This window comes from Bubalus kerabau, chromosome 11 (genome assembly GCF_029407905.1).
Source record: "Bubalus kerabau isolate K-KA32 ecotype Philippines breed swamp buffalo chromosome 11, PCC_UOA_SB_1v2, whole genome shotgun sequence".
Lineage (NCBI taxonomy): Eukaryota > Metazoa > Chordata > Mammalia > Artiodactyla > Bovidae > Bubalus > Bubalus kerabau.
In genome coordinates this window covers 8,615,966-8,631,566 of record NC_073634.1, presented here as the reverse complement: position 1 = coordinate 8,631,566, position 15,601 = coordinate 8,615,966, and the positions used below count along the sequence as shown (strand labels likewise).

At 44.9% G+C, this 15,601-nt stretch overlaps 1 protein-coding gene across 1 annotated transcript; it reads right to left on the bottom strand.

Moving 5' to 3' along the window:
- Positions 1-1,467: 1,467 nt before the first annotated feature.
- PDCL3 (phosducin like 3) lies at positions 1,468-12,727 on the bottom strand. The gene is made up of 6 exons (XM_055539451.1): positions 12,577-12,727; positions 9,444-9,573; positions 6,225-6,315; positions 5,908-6,051; positions 4,734-4,942; positions 1,468-2,325 (listed from the first exon to the last, which is right to left on the bottom strand). Exons 1-6 carry the CDS (start codon positions 12,580-12,582, stop codon positions 2,183-2,185), a joined length of 723 nt encoding a protein of 240 aa, XP_055395426.1. The 5' UTR covers positions 12,583-12,727; the 3' UTR covers positions 1,468-2,182.
- Positions 12,728-15,601: the final 2,874 nt, after the last annotated feature.

Below are 15,601 nucleotides of genomic sequence, written 5' to 3'. Positions count from 1 at the left end.
ATGGGTTGGATCGCTGGGTTGGAAAGATCCCCGGAGGAGGAAATGGCAACCCACTCCAGTGGACAGAGCAGCCTGGTGGGCTACAGTCTATGGGTAACAGAGTCGGACACAACTCAGCACAGCATAGCACAGCAGCGGATTTGTGTCTGCTGGTTCCACATCTGCAGATCCAACAAACCATGGACTGACGACATGGAGAGCCAGCTGCAAGGACCTGAGCATTTGCAGATACCCCATGGGGCCCTGGAACCAACTATCACGGATACCAAGGGGTGAGTCTACAGCCTTATTAAGTTATTTCTCCAAAACTACTTACCACCCCAACTTCCTGAAAACATTTCTCACCAATATCACTATAGAAAGGGTTACCTAGCTCAACACCCCTTCCCCATAACTGTTCCCTCCCAACACCAGAAGACAGACTGTCGAGATCTTTCTTGCCGGTTTTCCCTGGTCACTGTGTGTTTCTGCTGTGGATTGAGACAAACTCAGTGCTTCAGAACCAAGCTGTATCATCTCCATCACATCACAAATGCTCCAAATGAAACAGGAGTTAATGGTAAGGAATACGGGGAAGTCTCCCAGAACTAACCAACCTGTAGAAATTTGCAGGTTAGGTTCAAAATTACAATTCTAATATTAGGACAAAGATGCTGTTCTTTCTCTGCATTTTTAAGTCAAGTTCAGTCAGCACAACTAAATAGCTTTCTGGGGTCTGGGAGCTGTATGTCCAGACAGGGAGCATGAACCAAGTCACCTGAGCCTTTGAGCACAAACTCAACACCTTAGTCTGGCATGAACGAAAGATGTCACAGGAACAAAGATCAAAGTGGCATAGCGTATGTTGAGAATGACACCCTGAATGGGCTCCTCAGCGGAATGAGGCCTCCGCGTTCATACACACCTCCACCCTGGGGAAGAGTACGCACCGCAGCTCTTGACCAACATGGCAGTCACACCTTCGCCACTGAACTTCACTCTGCTGTCAGCTGACAACAGAAAATCTAAGCCATGGGACCAGCAGATGAGTGACAGGCCTGACCAGGCTTATTTCCACCCTGCAATTAAAATTCCATGAGAAATCCTTCAAGGATTTCTTGCAGTTTCCATCAGAAGTGCTGGCTCTCACATGTATATAAAAATAAAGTCAGTAATGCAGATACTTCTGACAGATCACATGGGTCAAGCTGCTTGTTTCTTTCTGAATGATAGCAAAAACCCCCAATAATCTGAAGGAACTCTGTGTCCTCACTGATTCATATTTTTTAAAGATTCAAACCAGGAGTCTTTGCTATGTGTGGTGTAGTGAGCACAACATTACTCAACACAAGTATAAGGGAACAACAGTCCCCCTGATTACTCTGTTAATGTCAATTTGACGAGAAGTGGTAAATGCTAAGAGGATTCTGGTTCAGAAAACATTTTGTTATGTTTTTTACTGACTGATTGAGATACACTTTGGCTATCTCTGTGTGTGCTTGTATCTATTTATTTCCAAAAAAGAGTCTCAGGTGACACCTTTTACAGTAATTGAGATTAGCTCACATCTCAACAGCCTGAAAACAAAAAATTATCTTAACTAGAAAAACTATTTGACCTCAAATGGCAGTAAATTGGAATCTTTTAGTTTGATAAGCCTAATCTTTTAGACTTTGATAAGACAGTATTTCAAAAAATTATTGGCTATTTCTTCTAAGCAGGATAAATATTAATACTTCTTCCTAGCAATCATTCCTTTGAGTTAATAATCTTATTGCTAGCTCTATAAAAAAATAAAAACAAATAATATAAATGCAAAGCTTAGCTTGCCATTTTCCACTGTATAATTTACTCACATTATTAAAAAAAAAACTCTGTATTTCTTTTTTAATAGTTTTATGTGAACGAATAGTGAATAGTCTTACAGCTGACCTAAAATATAAGCGAGGAAAACATAGACATCTGCCAAACTAATATCTGGCTTTTATTTTTTTCTTAAGGAAATACTATTAATTTAAAAAGAGAGTTCCCAGAAATTTAAAAGGATTCCCAGCAATGATTATTTCTGAGATCTATGAGATTCAGAACGTAATATAAAAGACTAAAAAAAACACAGTATACGTTCCTACTTTTTCCTTTTTTAAAAAAAGTTCAGATGCTGTATCCCATTGGGAAAGTTCAGCAGGTTACCAGGGCCACGGCCTCAGTCATCCTCAGAATCACTGTCCCTCCTGGCAGGGACGGAGCACCGCACCGCAGACAGCAGCACGTCTTCCACGGGCTTCTTGGGGTTTTCCTCCAGGCTTGTCTTGATGGCTCCAGACTCAGACAACTTCCACTCCAACTCTGCATGATAAAGAAAAAGCAAATTGCCTAAGACTCAGCCTGAGTGGGAACCTCAAGCCAGTGTTTTTCTAAGCAGAAACTATGACCATCCACACTTGATGACAATTTGAGGGTCATAATTATAAGGTACCTGGAAGAAAGGGAAAAAAAAAATCAGACCCTTAAGAAGGAAAAAAAAACACCTGCAAAAACTTTTCATAAAATGAGATGAAATATTACATACATTTGAACCTCCAGGATAACTAATAAAAACCCAAGGACTAAACCCATCTTCTCACAGCTAGCTTCTTGGCTTACACAATGTCCCAGGAAAGAAATCAGCATGAAATATATTAAGAAAATACTTTTCACAGTCTTGCTGGCAATGTAATTATTAAATCCAATTTTATTTAGCAAAAGGAAATTCTTAAACCTAATGTCCAATATCTCAACCTATTAGAGTCAAAGGCTCAATGTATGATGACATGCTAGGATTGATACATTTGTTCCAAGTAGTAATAATTCTTAAAAGTGTCAGAAAAAAAAGAATCAGTGATTAAAGGCTAAGCTCCTATATTTTCAGTTCAGTTAAGTTCAGTCGCTCAGTCATGTCCTAATCTTTGTGACCCCATGAACCGCAGCACACCAGGCCTCCCTGTCCATCACCAACTCCCAGAGTCCACCCAAACCCATGTCCATTGAGTCGGTGATGCCATCCAACCATCTCATCCTCTGTGGTCCCCTTCTCTTCCTGCCCTCAATCTTTCCCAGCATCAGGGTCTTTTCCAATGAGTCAGCTCTTCCCATCAGGTGGCCAAAGTATCCTATATTTCACCCTCTTATAATCAGTGAAAATCCACATTGGTGTGAGACACTGTGAAGCAAAATCAAGTGATATATTTTTCTACCCAGGCAGGAGTGAGAGACTGTCAGAAAGATTCTACACCAAACAGTCTGGTTTAAACTGATGCTCTACTAATTAGGAAACTTCTATTAAAATCTGAAAACCAGGGACTTCCCTGATGGTCTAGTGGTTAAGACTCCATGCTCCCAATGCAAGGGGCCTGGGTTCGATCCCCAGTCAGTGAACTAGACCTTGAATGCTACAACAAAGATCCAGCACAGCCTAACATATTTTTTTAAAAATCTGAAAACCAATTTTACTGAAATCACATTAATTCAGTGTTCCACGGAGATGAACAGCATCAGTATTTTCAGCTCTAGATATCTTCGTTCAATGACAAATTCAATAAACTTCTCAAAAAAAAAAATTCTTAGGATTCCTGATTCTTAAGGATGTATTTAGATTCACACGTACATGCATGTGCATCAGTGAGTGTATTTAATGTTAATGTTCATTTATATGGGGCTTTCCTGGTGGCTCAGACAGACAGTAAAGAATCTGCCAGCAATGCAGGAGACCCAAGTTCGATCCCTGAGTTGGGAAGATCCCCTGGAGCAGAGAATGGCAACCCACTCCAGTATTTTTGCCTGGAGAATTCCATGGAGCCTGGCCTACAAATGAGACTTTTTCTAGAAACAAAGACTATAATTATTATTGTATACCTCTCTCTCTCCCCTAATGCTATGTTCAAAGATCAAAATAAGAGGCAAAACACATACTTAGAAATATCATACACCTTTGAACATTGGAATAAAGCAAAACTGATATATATATGCATCTATGTATCTGTTTACACGTTTCCCAGTTTACATGTTTCCCAGTTGAATATCTTATATAGTTATATAAAGTAGAATATAAAGTCATATTTTAATATATGTTTTTAAAGGCTACTAACTAAAGCATAGTTGGACATATCACTGCACTAAAGAGATAAAGAATCTGACCTAGTAGGAAGCTCATGGGCCTCAGCTTCTCTCCCACATATTATGTGTGCATATGTATTTTAATACCTCCTTTTTCACAAGTAGAAACAAATAAAAGATATATCCTTTAGGAGTTAAGAGGCAGAATTAAATAAACTTTTCATTTAAAAGCTTCCTTTCAACTGAAAAAAATATTTTATAGAGATTTATATATGTATAAATTTATATATATTTATGTATATTTACATATAAACATGTCACTAATATGTGTGGGTGAATTAAATAAGAAATGAATGATGTGATCTTGAGTTATAACTAAAAAACAAACATATTCAACTGTAGGGACAAATAAAACAGCACAGACAATAATATTAAATATTTTAAAATCCATTGTGCCCTCTTTTAACTGAGAGTCCAGTTGTAATTTCTCCCAATGACTCATCTAAGATGACAGATTCAATGTTCTTCCCTTTTCACAATCACTCACATGGGACAAAGGTGACTCTATGACAAGTCATCCCACCTGCGTCTAGGAAACAGGCACCCTTAACAACAGACGCACTCCCTCCCCATCCCTCATGTGTACCTCAAAGAGTTCTTACCGTCCAAAGTCAGGTTCATGCCACCAAACACCAGAGGTCCAATAAACTGAGCCTTGATGTCACCTTCAAGGTACACAAATATCGTGGGCAGATTCCTATCAGGGTAATTGGGTATGCAGGTGGTTGAAATGGCTTTGATAAACTTGACATCAGGAAACTTCCTGGCTAGTGCACTCAAGTGCTGATTTATCAGGGCACAGAGGGGAATCCTGTGAAATAAAGAGAAGCAACTGTGAGCCTGTGTCTGCGTACAGTAAACCTCAGCCGCCCTAATGCCCCATAGAAAACCTCATGACAACTTCACAAGTGCTTCTGCTACTCCAGCCAAGATGAACAGACGGTGTTTAAAAACTTTCTAATAGGTTTGGGCAAAGTGTTCAAAAGCCAAAGTGCAATTTAATCTGACTGAGTAAGTCAGAAAAGCAGCTCCACTGTAAAAGATAATTGTCTTGCTTTTCTAAAGGAGAGACCATCCAAGGCTTAGAATGTGTGATTCAGAACGCACTTCCTGCTTGAAAGAAACTCCTACACAAGCACTGGACTCCACACGGAGGGAGCAAAACTGAAGGTGAGGCGCTAGGGGCTCTCTGCACCACTCGCCATGGACAACGCTCACAAAGGTCACCCGCGCCATCAAGGAGAGTGACTCATGACACGGAGTCGAGAAACGCTGGAGTTTTCTCAGAGGGACAAGTGATTGAGGAATTCATTTACAATTTAAAAAAAAATCTGTTCTGCTACAATTTAATAAAGCTACTTGTATTAGTCACAAATATTAATCTGAAAGTCCTAAGACAAAAATTAGACAGTAACATTTGGGCAAATCTGCAAAAACACATAAAACATTAGTTAAAAAAACCCTCTGGTGTGAAATAAGTCTGAGATGTTCAAGACATAAATTCAAATTAATATTTAAAGATAGGCATCAGGGCTTCCCAGGTGGCTCAGAGGTAAAGAACACCCCCTGACAAAGCAGAAGACACAGGACTTGCAGGTTTGATCCCTGGGTCAGGAAGATTCCCCTGGAGAAGGAAATGGCAGCCCACTGCAGTATTCTTGCCTGGGAAATCCCATGGACAGAGCAGCCTGGCGGGCTACTGTCCGTGGGGTCACAGAGAGTCAGACACGACTGAGAGACTGAGCACGCACACACGCACACGTCAGAGCAGCTCACCCTTGTTTGTAAAGGTGCAGGATGACCCACAAGCCCTCACCAGCTTTGGTAACTTCTTGAACATAATCCTTTCCAGAGATTTCCAAAACCTCTCCAAATTTGTTCTTCAGTTGGGTGGCTTTCCACTCGGCCAGCCTTTGCTGCCTGCACGACAGGAGGAGGAGAGAGACATCTTACACACACGCGCTCACACACACCCCGTCACACGGCAAACTGTAAAGGTCCAAGTTTACTTACCTATGTGCCAGGTTTATTTCAGAGGACGCACACTATAGTGCCTCATGAAAAACCAAGCAGTCCCTCTGGGTGGCACTAACCTGTACATTTCAATTGCACGTTCATCTTCCTCATTAAATTCGTCTTCATTATCCTCCAGTTCTTCCAAAGTCATGTCTTCATATGTTTTCACTGAATGTCATTGAGTTGGTGAAAAACCAAAAATGTAAAAGATGAACGAAGATGCATTTTGGGTCTTTTCTCCTTCACTTTTCTCCTAAAGGAGTGCATGCAATACCAAAAGGCCCCTAGCCCATCAAAACCAAAATAAAAAGTAGTTAAGGTGTTACACTACCGGTAAAGAACTCATCTGCCGATGCAGAATGTTTAGAGATGTGAGTTCAATCCCTGGGTCGGGAAGACCCCCTGGAGAAGGGCACGGCAACCCACTCCAGTATTCCTGCCTGGAGAATCCCATGAACAGAGGAGCCTGGTGGGCTACACGTCCACAGGGTCACAAACAGTCGGACACGACTAAAGCGACTTAGCACGCATGCACACATCCAAGGTGTTACACAGTAACTAAGAATGGGAGAGCATGTTTAAAAGGTCAGCCAGCCTGGCTCTCTTACATTCACATGACAATAAGGATACAAACAGGAAAGTTTCCCAAATTTATAAAAGGAGAGAGGTGTATTAGCCTGAGCTCAAGTGGCCTAATCTGCAAGTCCCTGATGCGCAGGGACAGGCGCGTAACAGTTCTCATGCCTCCAAGATGGTGGGATACCCTCTGGGGTCCTCCCCAGCACACCTTTGCTAGAGGTAAAGGGATTATCACCTGGTCTTCCCTTGTGAGTGGTAGGCAGCTCTCGCTTCTCTTTTTTATCAATGGCTGTAAAAATCTGTATTTTGTTTTTATTGCCATAAAGACTCTTGCTTCTTGACATCCAATCAGGTTTTTGTCCCCTGACTCCCACCCTGACATGACCCAAACCTGCTCTTATCAAAGTCAGTAATGACCTCTTTTCTCAACTGATGAGCATATTTGGCCTAATCCATCACTGCCTCCTCTCTGAAAGTCCATCTTCCTCTGGCCTCTTTTTCTCCTCCCTCCTGGCCCCTCCCCTGGACCCTCTGTTGACTGGACTCCTTTCCTTCCTCACCTATACCTGCTCCCTTGGTGACTGCATCTTACAGCTTTAAAACCCACTGACGTGCTGACAACTCCCAAATGTATGCCTCTAGCCCTTACTTCTGATTTAAGAAAGCATTCCCAACTGCTCACCTACCATCTGTATTTGTCTAATAAGAAATCTCAAAGTGACTAGTCCTAAATCGAGTTCCTGATCTTCACCTCCAAACCTGCTCCTGCCCAAGCCTTGCTCATCTCAGGTGGTGACTCCATCTTTCTGGCCACTCAAGCCCAGAGCCTTGCAGTCATCTCTGCCTTACTTGCTCTCACACCCATCACAGGATCCATAAGCAAATCCCGTCGGTCCTACCTTCAAAATACACCCAGATCTGGCCACTCCCACCCACCACTCCGGTCCAAGCCGAGGGCATCACTCGCCAAGGGCGCCACTGCAGTCGTCTCCCCTGGCCGCCCGCCTCCTGCCCGCCCCCACAGTCCACGCTCAGTAAGACAACAACAGGGAGGTGCTGTCAACACACAGGGCACGTCCCTCCCTGTTCAAACCTCCAATGATGCCCACCTCATTAGACATCGAAGCCAAGGTCCACACTAGAAACTACAAGGTCCTAAGTGTCTGACCCCTGCTTGTTCTTCTGAATCTCCTGTTTCTGTCTCCCAGTCCCCCTGGCCTCCTGGCAGATCCTCCAACACGCTTCCCACTTGCTCATTTGCCTCCCTCAGGTCTACCCAAATGTCACTCCCAGTGAGGCCCTCTCTGACCCTCTAGAATTATACCCACCCCTCCTCCAACCTTATACCCACCAGGGCTTCCCTGGTGGCTCAGATGCTAAAGAATCCACTTGCAGTGAGGGAGACCTGGGTTCGATCACTGGGTTGGGAAGATCCTCTGGAGAAGGGAACGGCTACCCACTCCAGTATTTTGCCTGGACAATTCCATGGACAGAGAAGCCTGGCAGACTACATTTCATGGGGTCACAAAGAGTTAGACACAACTGAGCGACTTTCACTTTCTCCTCCAACCCCTTCCTGCCTTATTTTCCTATATTTCACTCATGTATCATTTACTGTCTGTCTCCTCCATTAGAACATAAGCTCCAAGAGGATAGGGTGTTTTGGCTGGCCCACGCACAGATAAAGCCCCAGTGCCTAAAAAACACACAGCACACAGCAGTCCTTCAGTAACTGGATAGAATTTATTACACTTGCTAGATAAACGCTGTGTAATAAATTCTCCTCTAAATCAGCCCTAACATGTCAACATGGGACAGAAGTCCTAGCTCCTGTGATCAACGGTTCTCAAACTTTGGTGTGAATCAGAAACTCTCTGAGGCACTGGCTTAATACGCACATTCCTGGCCTTACCCCCAGAGATTCTGATTCAGTGGGGACTGTGTGCTGTTGTGTTTTGTTTGTTTGCTTGTTTTTTTGACAAGCACCACAAGGGATTCCAATTCAAGTGGTATACCTACATGTGAGAAAGACCTTAGACCGCACACACCACAAGCATCTTATGTTTCCCTAAATCAAGTTATTTTCATATTCCCAATCCAACCACAAAGATAAAGCATACACTCAGGAGACTATGACTTCCCTGGTGGCTCAGACGGTAAAGCGTCTGCCTACAATGCGGGAGACCCGGGTTCAATCCCTGGGTTGGGAAGATCTCCTGGAGAAGGAAATGGCAATCCACTCCAGTATTCTTGCTTGGAAAATCCCATGGAAGGAGGAGCCTGGTGGGCTACAGTCCATGGGGTTGCAAAGAGTCGGATACGACTGAGTGACTTCACTTTTTTGCTTTCTCAGGAGACTACAAACAATAAAAACTTCTGGGCAGATTTCCATGACATTAACTAATCTGAATCACTGACCAAAAGGTGGAGACTCAGAAATATTTTCTTCAGGGTTATCATGTGCTGATAACCCTGAAGAAAGACACAGACCAGGAACTGTGGAGATGGAGGGAGCCTCTGAAGTGCCCCCAGTTCTATGGCCCAGGAAGATGAAGCCAGAGATGCCCTGCTGGAGGGCCCAGAGGCAGTGTCCAGCCCAGCACCTCAATCCGTGCTCCCAACTCTCGCTCAGAGGATCCTTCTACTGAAGCAGTTAGAGGCTCGGCAAAGGTTTCCTAAGCAGACAGACACAGAATCACAAACACAGGTAAGCTCACCAATGGACTGCTGGAGGATCCGCTGCTCCTCTTCTTCTGCCTCCTTCTCCAGATCTTTCAAATCTTCCTTTGAAGGCAAGATGCCTTTTTTGCGTAAGATGTCATTCCACTCGGTGTCTGCATTGGGGTCCTAGAGGAGGTGGACCAAGGGTACTGTGAGGGCCAAGTCCACTGTGGAGGGCACATGTTGGACAAGGGTTCAAATGGGAAAGTGGTAAGAAGGGGATTTCACACCAACTTATTCTGAAGTCTATTTCTGGAAATCTGTCAAAAGACATACAACCCCTGTTCCAATCTTCTTGTCTTAGGGTAAAAATCAGGCTATGATGTCAAGACTGACATCCATGCTGATGGCAAGGCTCTGACCTGGTTTCTGGTCAATTTTCATTAATGACTCAGAGTGATTCGTTCAACAGATATTTATTAAGTACCTATTATACGTAAATGATTGTACTAGATGGTAGGGAAGCATGAGGAATGCCAAAGTCACCAGTTTTATAGGTGAGAGAAAGAAATAGTCAGTGAGTAATTAAATATACAAAGAAATAGATTATACGTTATGACAAATGCAATGACCAGGCTGCTGACCTAGACTTCCAGGGGGCGTGCAGTCCACAGGATGGGCAAAGACATTCTCTCAGAAGAGGCGACATTTAACTGTGACTGGAGGGTGAGAGGGGACCAGACAGAGGAGTGAAAATTTTGGAAATTACTTTCCAGGCAGAAGGGCCTGTGCAAAGGGCCCGTGTACAAGATATAGAATATTTCAAAGTCCTGAGTGGCTGCAAGAAAATCAGAAGGAAGAGAGCCTGACTGATTCCCTGAAGGCCAAGGCTAAGAGGAAGAGCTGAGACACCATGGAGAAGTTCACAATAGCTGATGCTTACTGATCAGCATGATGATCCTATATGCCAGCAACACCACAAAGTTCTTTGCCTGTACCTACCTAGTTAATCCTCACAAACTTGGGAGAGCCATGGCGTTAAGGAAGACACTGGCAGGATGGAACAAGTCAAACTTACCAGGATCAACTATCAGAAAAAGAAATGTCAAGGTGGGCTCCTAGCTCCAGAACACGGCTTGCCCAAACCCTGGTTTGGCATGTCTTGGCAGGTCTGGAATATGAAACCAGGAAGCTGTGGAAAGGGCACTGGGATAACCAGGCTCTACCCCCAGTTCCCTAGCCAGTTCTGCTGAAATATATCAAAGACAAACAAACAGAATCCCTTCCACAGGGTGGTCAGGAAGGCCTCTTAAGACACAACATTTTTGAGCAGGAGCCTGAAGGACAAAGAACACAAAGGAGGCCAGGGCAGCCCTGAATTTCCTCTTCATCAGATACACTGTATTTGGAGATGATCATCCTCTCCAGCCCTGAATATTCATTGGAAGGATCAATGATGAAGCTGAAGCTTCAATCCTTTGGCCACCTGATGCGAAGAGCCGACTCACTGGAAAAGACCCTGATGCTGGGAAAGACTGAAGGCAGGAGGAGAAGGGGGCAAAAGAGGATGAGAGGGTTGTATGGCATCGACTCAACGGACATGAGTTTGAGCAACCTCCAAGAGATGGTGAAGGACTGGGGAGCCTGGCCTGCTGCAGTCCATGGGGTCACAAAGAGTCCAACACGACTGAGAGACTGAACAACCACAAACCTCTCCAACCCCAATCAAACCCACACTAACTCCATTTCCCTTCTGCCACTGAGTCAGAGATGAGTTCATCAGGATTCCAGACCACAGGGAGATCTAGGAGACAGCAGAATGACCTTTGGAGGAGGGTCCTTTAACAGTGACAAAACTCAGTCCGTCAGAGATTTTCTCATAAAAGCATCCATTTCCACGGTGTCTTTTTTTTTTTTTTTTTTTTCACTTTTCTATCACTGCCGATGGTGATTGCAGCCATGAAATTAAAAGACACTTACTCCTTGGAAGGAAAGTTATGACCAACCTAGACAGCATATTGAAAATCAGAGACATTACTTTGTCAACAAAGGTCTGTCTAGTCAAGGCTATGGTTTTTCCAGTGGTCATGTATGGATGTGAGAGTTGGACTATAAAGAAAGCTGACCACCAAAGAATTGATGCTTTTGAAGTGTGGTGTTGGAGAAGACTCTTGAGAGTCCCTTGGACTGCAAGGAGATCCAACCAGTCCATCTTAAAGGAAATCAGTCCTGAATATTCATTGGAAGGACTGATGCTGAAGCTGAAACTCCAATACTTTGGCCACCTGATGCAAAGTGACTCATTTGAAAGACCCTGATGTTGGGAAAGATTGAGGGCAGGAGGAGAATGGGACGACAGAGGATGAGATGGTTGGATGGCATCACCGACCCAATGGACATGGGTTTGGGTGGACTTCGGGAGTTGGTGATGGACAGGGAGTCCTGGCCTGCTGTGGTTCATGGGGTCGCAAAGAGTCGGACACGACTGAGCAACTGAACCGAACTGAACCATGGGTTTTTAGTCAAACTGCATTAGTAAATTCCTGATACAATGAAAGAACAAAACTGAGGGATTTGGTTTTATCCATTTTAAAAGGCAAAGTATTAATAACTGGGCAGAAGGACCCTCAGGCTGGACTCTAGGGTCCACAGTGGACGGACCTCAATCTGTACACCAACATTGGGAGGCAGAGAGGGAAGGATGTTGTAACCCCTCACTCAGCTCTAGGCAGGGTCAAGAACACAGGTTATGTTATGCGACCCCCTCAGCCCTCCAATTGTCCGAGCCTCAGCTTCCGCATCCGTGAAGGGGGTTCATAACGCACCTGTTCAGGTGCTCCCTAAGAAAGTTAACAAGGAGGAAGTAACTCTGTTAGGTAAGATCCAGAGGCCTTCACAGGCCCAGGGTAGCCGACCTCACGGAGAACTACCCTCAAAGATGAGATTCGGGGGTGGGACACACGGAGGGGAGCGGGCACGCCCAGCCCGCGGACTCGAGGGACCACGCCCGCCCGTCCGCACTGCGCCTGCGCCGGCCTCGACTCGCGTGGCCACCCCGAGCCTGAGGCGCCAGGCACTTCCCACAGGCCCGGCAAGGACACGCAGCCGCCCGCCTGGACCGAGAGGGGCAAAACAAGCGGCCGCAGCCTCCAGGCGTCGAGCCCCCTACCCCACCCCCGGCTTGCTCACCTGCATTTTCTGTCAAATCGCTGGGGCCCTGCCGGCCACAGTCACCCGGCCCGTGCGCTCTCTACCGCGCACGCGCAGGCTCCACTCGCCTCCTCTCCCAGCCTGCCCTTCGCCCCGCCCTCCGGGAGAGAATAGGGCGGGGCCGGGGGAGGTGAGTTCCCCTCTGAGGCTGCGCCCAGGCGAGAGGCTGGACACGCCCACTCGTGTGACTCCGAGCTAATCCCGGCCGCTGCTGAACTGAACCTTATTAGGACACATTTTCGGCCGCCGAACGGTGGGACAGAATCGAGGAGGTACCCGGCGGCTAGGTGTCATCTCCAGGCACGGATCCGATGGTGTCGGAGGTCTCGGCCCAAGAAGTCAGAGATAGAAACCCGTTTCACTGATTCGTTGTTACGATTCAAAAGGAGGCAGGATTACCTGGAATTCAGTCACTGTCCTTCAAGTGTCGCATAAAGCAATTCGCCTACTACGTACCAAACACTATTCTAGGCTCTGCGGACGCGGCAGGAATCGCAACAAACGAAACCAGAAACGTGAACATCTCTTCACCTGGTTGAGCGTCAGGCGTTTCATATTCGCAAAAGTGCTTAGCCCTTTGCGGAGCGCACGGGAGGCACTGAGTAGAAATATGCAAGTCTAAATTGAAAAATACAGGGGCTTCTGAAAAATACAGCCCTTCGGGCTTCTGTGTATGCAGCACTCCGAATTTGAGTTAAAGTAATGCCCCTCCCTGGACACCTGAGCTAGGCGGTGAAGTAGCAGACACAGAGAACGCAGACCAACACATATGTAGGGTAGGCGGACTCCCAATTTTGGCCACATTAGAAACACCTGTTGTCCAGTCACTCAGTCGTGTCCTGCTCTTTGCAACCCCATGGGCTGCAGCAGGCCAGGCTTCCCTGTCCTTCACTATCTGTGAGCCTTTAAAACTGCTGCTACCCTGGGGTCCCATCCCCAAATTAAATTTCTAGCCAGGGGACCTGGAACTGATATTTTCTTTTTAAAATTTTTATTGCAGTATAGTTCACTTATAATGTTGTTTGCTTTCTGCTATAAAGCAAAGTGAATCAGTTACGCATATATTCACTGTTTATAGATTCTTTTCCCATATGACCCATTACAGAGTATTAGAAGTCCCCGTGGTATATTTGTCCTTATTTGTTATCTGTTTTATACATGGCATGACATTTTAGTCACTAAGTTGTGTCTGACTCTTTTGCAACGCCATGGACTGGAGCCTACCAGGATCCTCTGTCCATGGGATTTCTCAGGCAAGAATACTGGAGTGGATTGCCATTTTCTTCTCCAGGGAATCTTCGTGACCCCTTGATAAATGATGAACAAACTTAATAAAATGGAGAGACCAATTCTAAAATGAAATTGGATTTCCTAACAGGCGAGTACTAGAAAAGTCCATTCCACCATGTAGCCCAAGTGCCAATGGATAGAAATATACCAAGAATATGCATTAAAAAAAAAATGTGACTCACACCTAAACATACTTCACATAGGATTATCCTGTAATATGTGACCACAAAGGATATTACAATTCCTTGGTACAGGTATTTTCTGAGCAAAATGCCTGGTATGAATGACTCCTGCTCAAATTGCTGCAAAAGCTGCACTTGGCATCAAAACATGGTGACTGTGAGTTTTTGCCTTATAGGACCCGGGATATAGGAATGATATCTTTAGTCCGTTGTTCTTTCTCATCCTAGAAGAAAAAAAATGAATAGATTCACATCATTAGATCATCTCAAAATTTCCTCTTTTTTGAAGACAAAGGCCCGCATATGAAGATTCAGCTGAGTGGTTAAAAGAGCAATTTCAATGACCTATCATTAAAACTGGGATTCCACAGCTACTGCCACATAATCTGAAATTTCATCTTCCAAACTTTATTGTTATTTGATCTTCAGGCAGCCATCATCCCAAGACTGGCTTGTGTGTGATTTCTCAGTGGAAAACTGCACTCATTTCCCCTTTTATTCATTGCCTCTCATTTTCTGCTTATGTGTGCTGTGTGCTAGTCCCTACTGCTGCTGCTGCTGCTAAGTCGCTTCAGTTGTGGCCGACTCTGTGCGACCCCATAGACGGCAGCCCACCAGGCTCCCCCGTCCCTGGGGTTCTCCAGGCAAGAACACTGGAGTGGGTTGCCATTTCCTTCTCCAATGCATGAAAGTGAGAAGTGAAAGTGAAGTCGCTCAGTTGTGTCTGACTCTGTGCAACCCCATGACCCCATGGACTGCAGCCTACCAGGCTCCTCCATCCATGGGATTTTCCAGGACAAGAGTACTCAGGCACATCCAACTCTTTGCAACCCTCCCTCCGCTCTCCCAACTGTAACTCTCCAAGCTCCTCTGTCCATGGGATTCTCCAGGCAAGAGTACTGAAGTGAGTTGCCATTCCCTTTTCCAGCAGATCTTCCTGACCCAGGGATCAAACCCGCATCTCCAGCGTCTCCTGCATTGACAGGTGGATTCTTTACCACTGAGCCAGCTAGGAAGCCATTCTTTTTCTTAAAAAAAAAAAAAAAAAAAAAGGAAGGAAAATGACTGGAGGAGATGATTGCATGGCTGCCAGCTTCTGTCAGTAGTGAGATTGGTCAGAAGGTCAGATAATTAAGAGATGGTACACACAGGAAAAACTAGGTGCTGAGATGATGTCTACAGTGAAAACATTTAGAAGTTTTTGGAACCTTGAGGATTATTGACCACAATCAGGTATATATTGTGAAAGAAACTTTTGGGGGAAATTCTGGTAACCATGACCATGATCATGGGGAGAGCTGTTTTCCCAGAAAGCTATAGCTATTCATTTTCAGAAACAGTTTTCTAGAGAAAGGAGCAAAATGCAGAGCTAGAACAGCTTTTTGAAAAATCATTCATTATCAGAGAAATACAAATCAAAACTACAATAATGTGTCACCTCAGGCCAGCCAGAATGGCCATCATCAAAAAATCTACAAACAATAAATGCTAGAGAGGGTGCGGAAAAAAGGGAACCCTCCTTCACTGTTGGT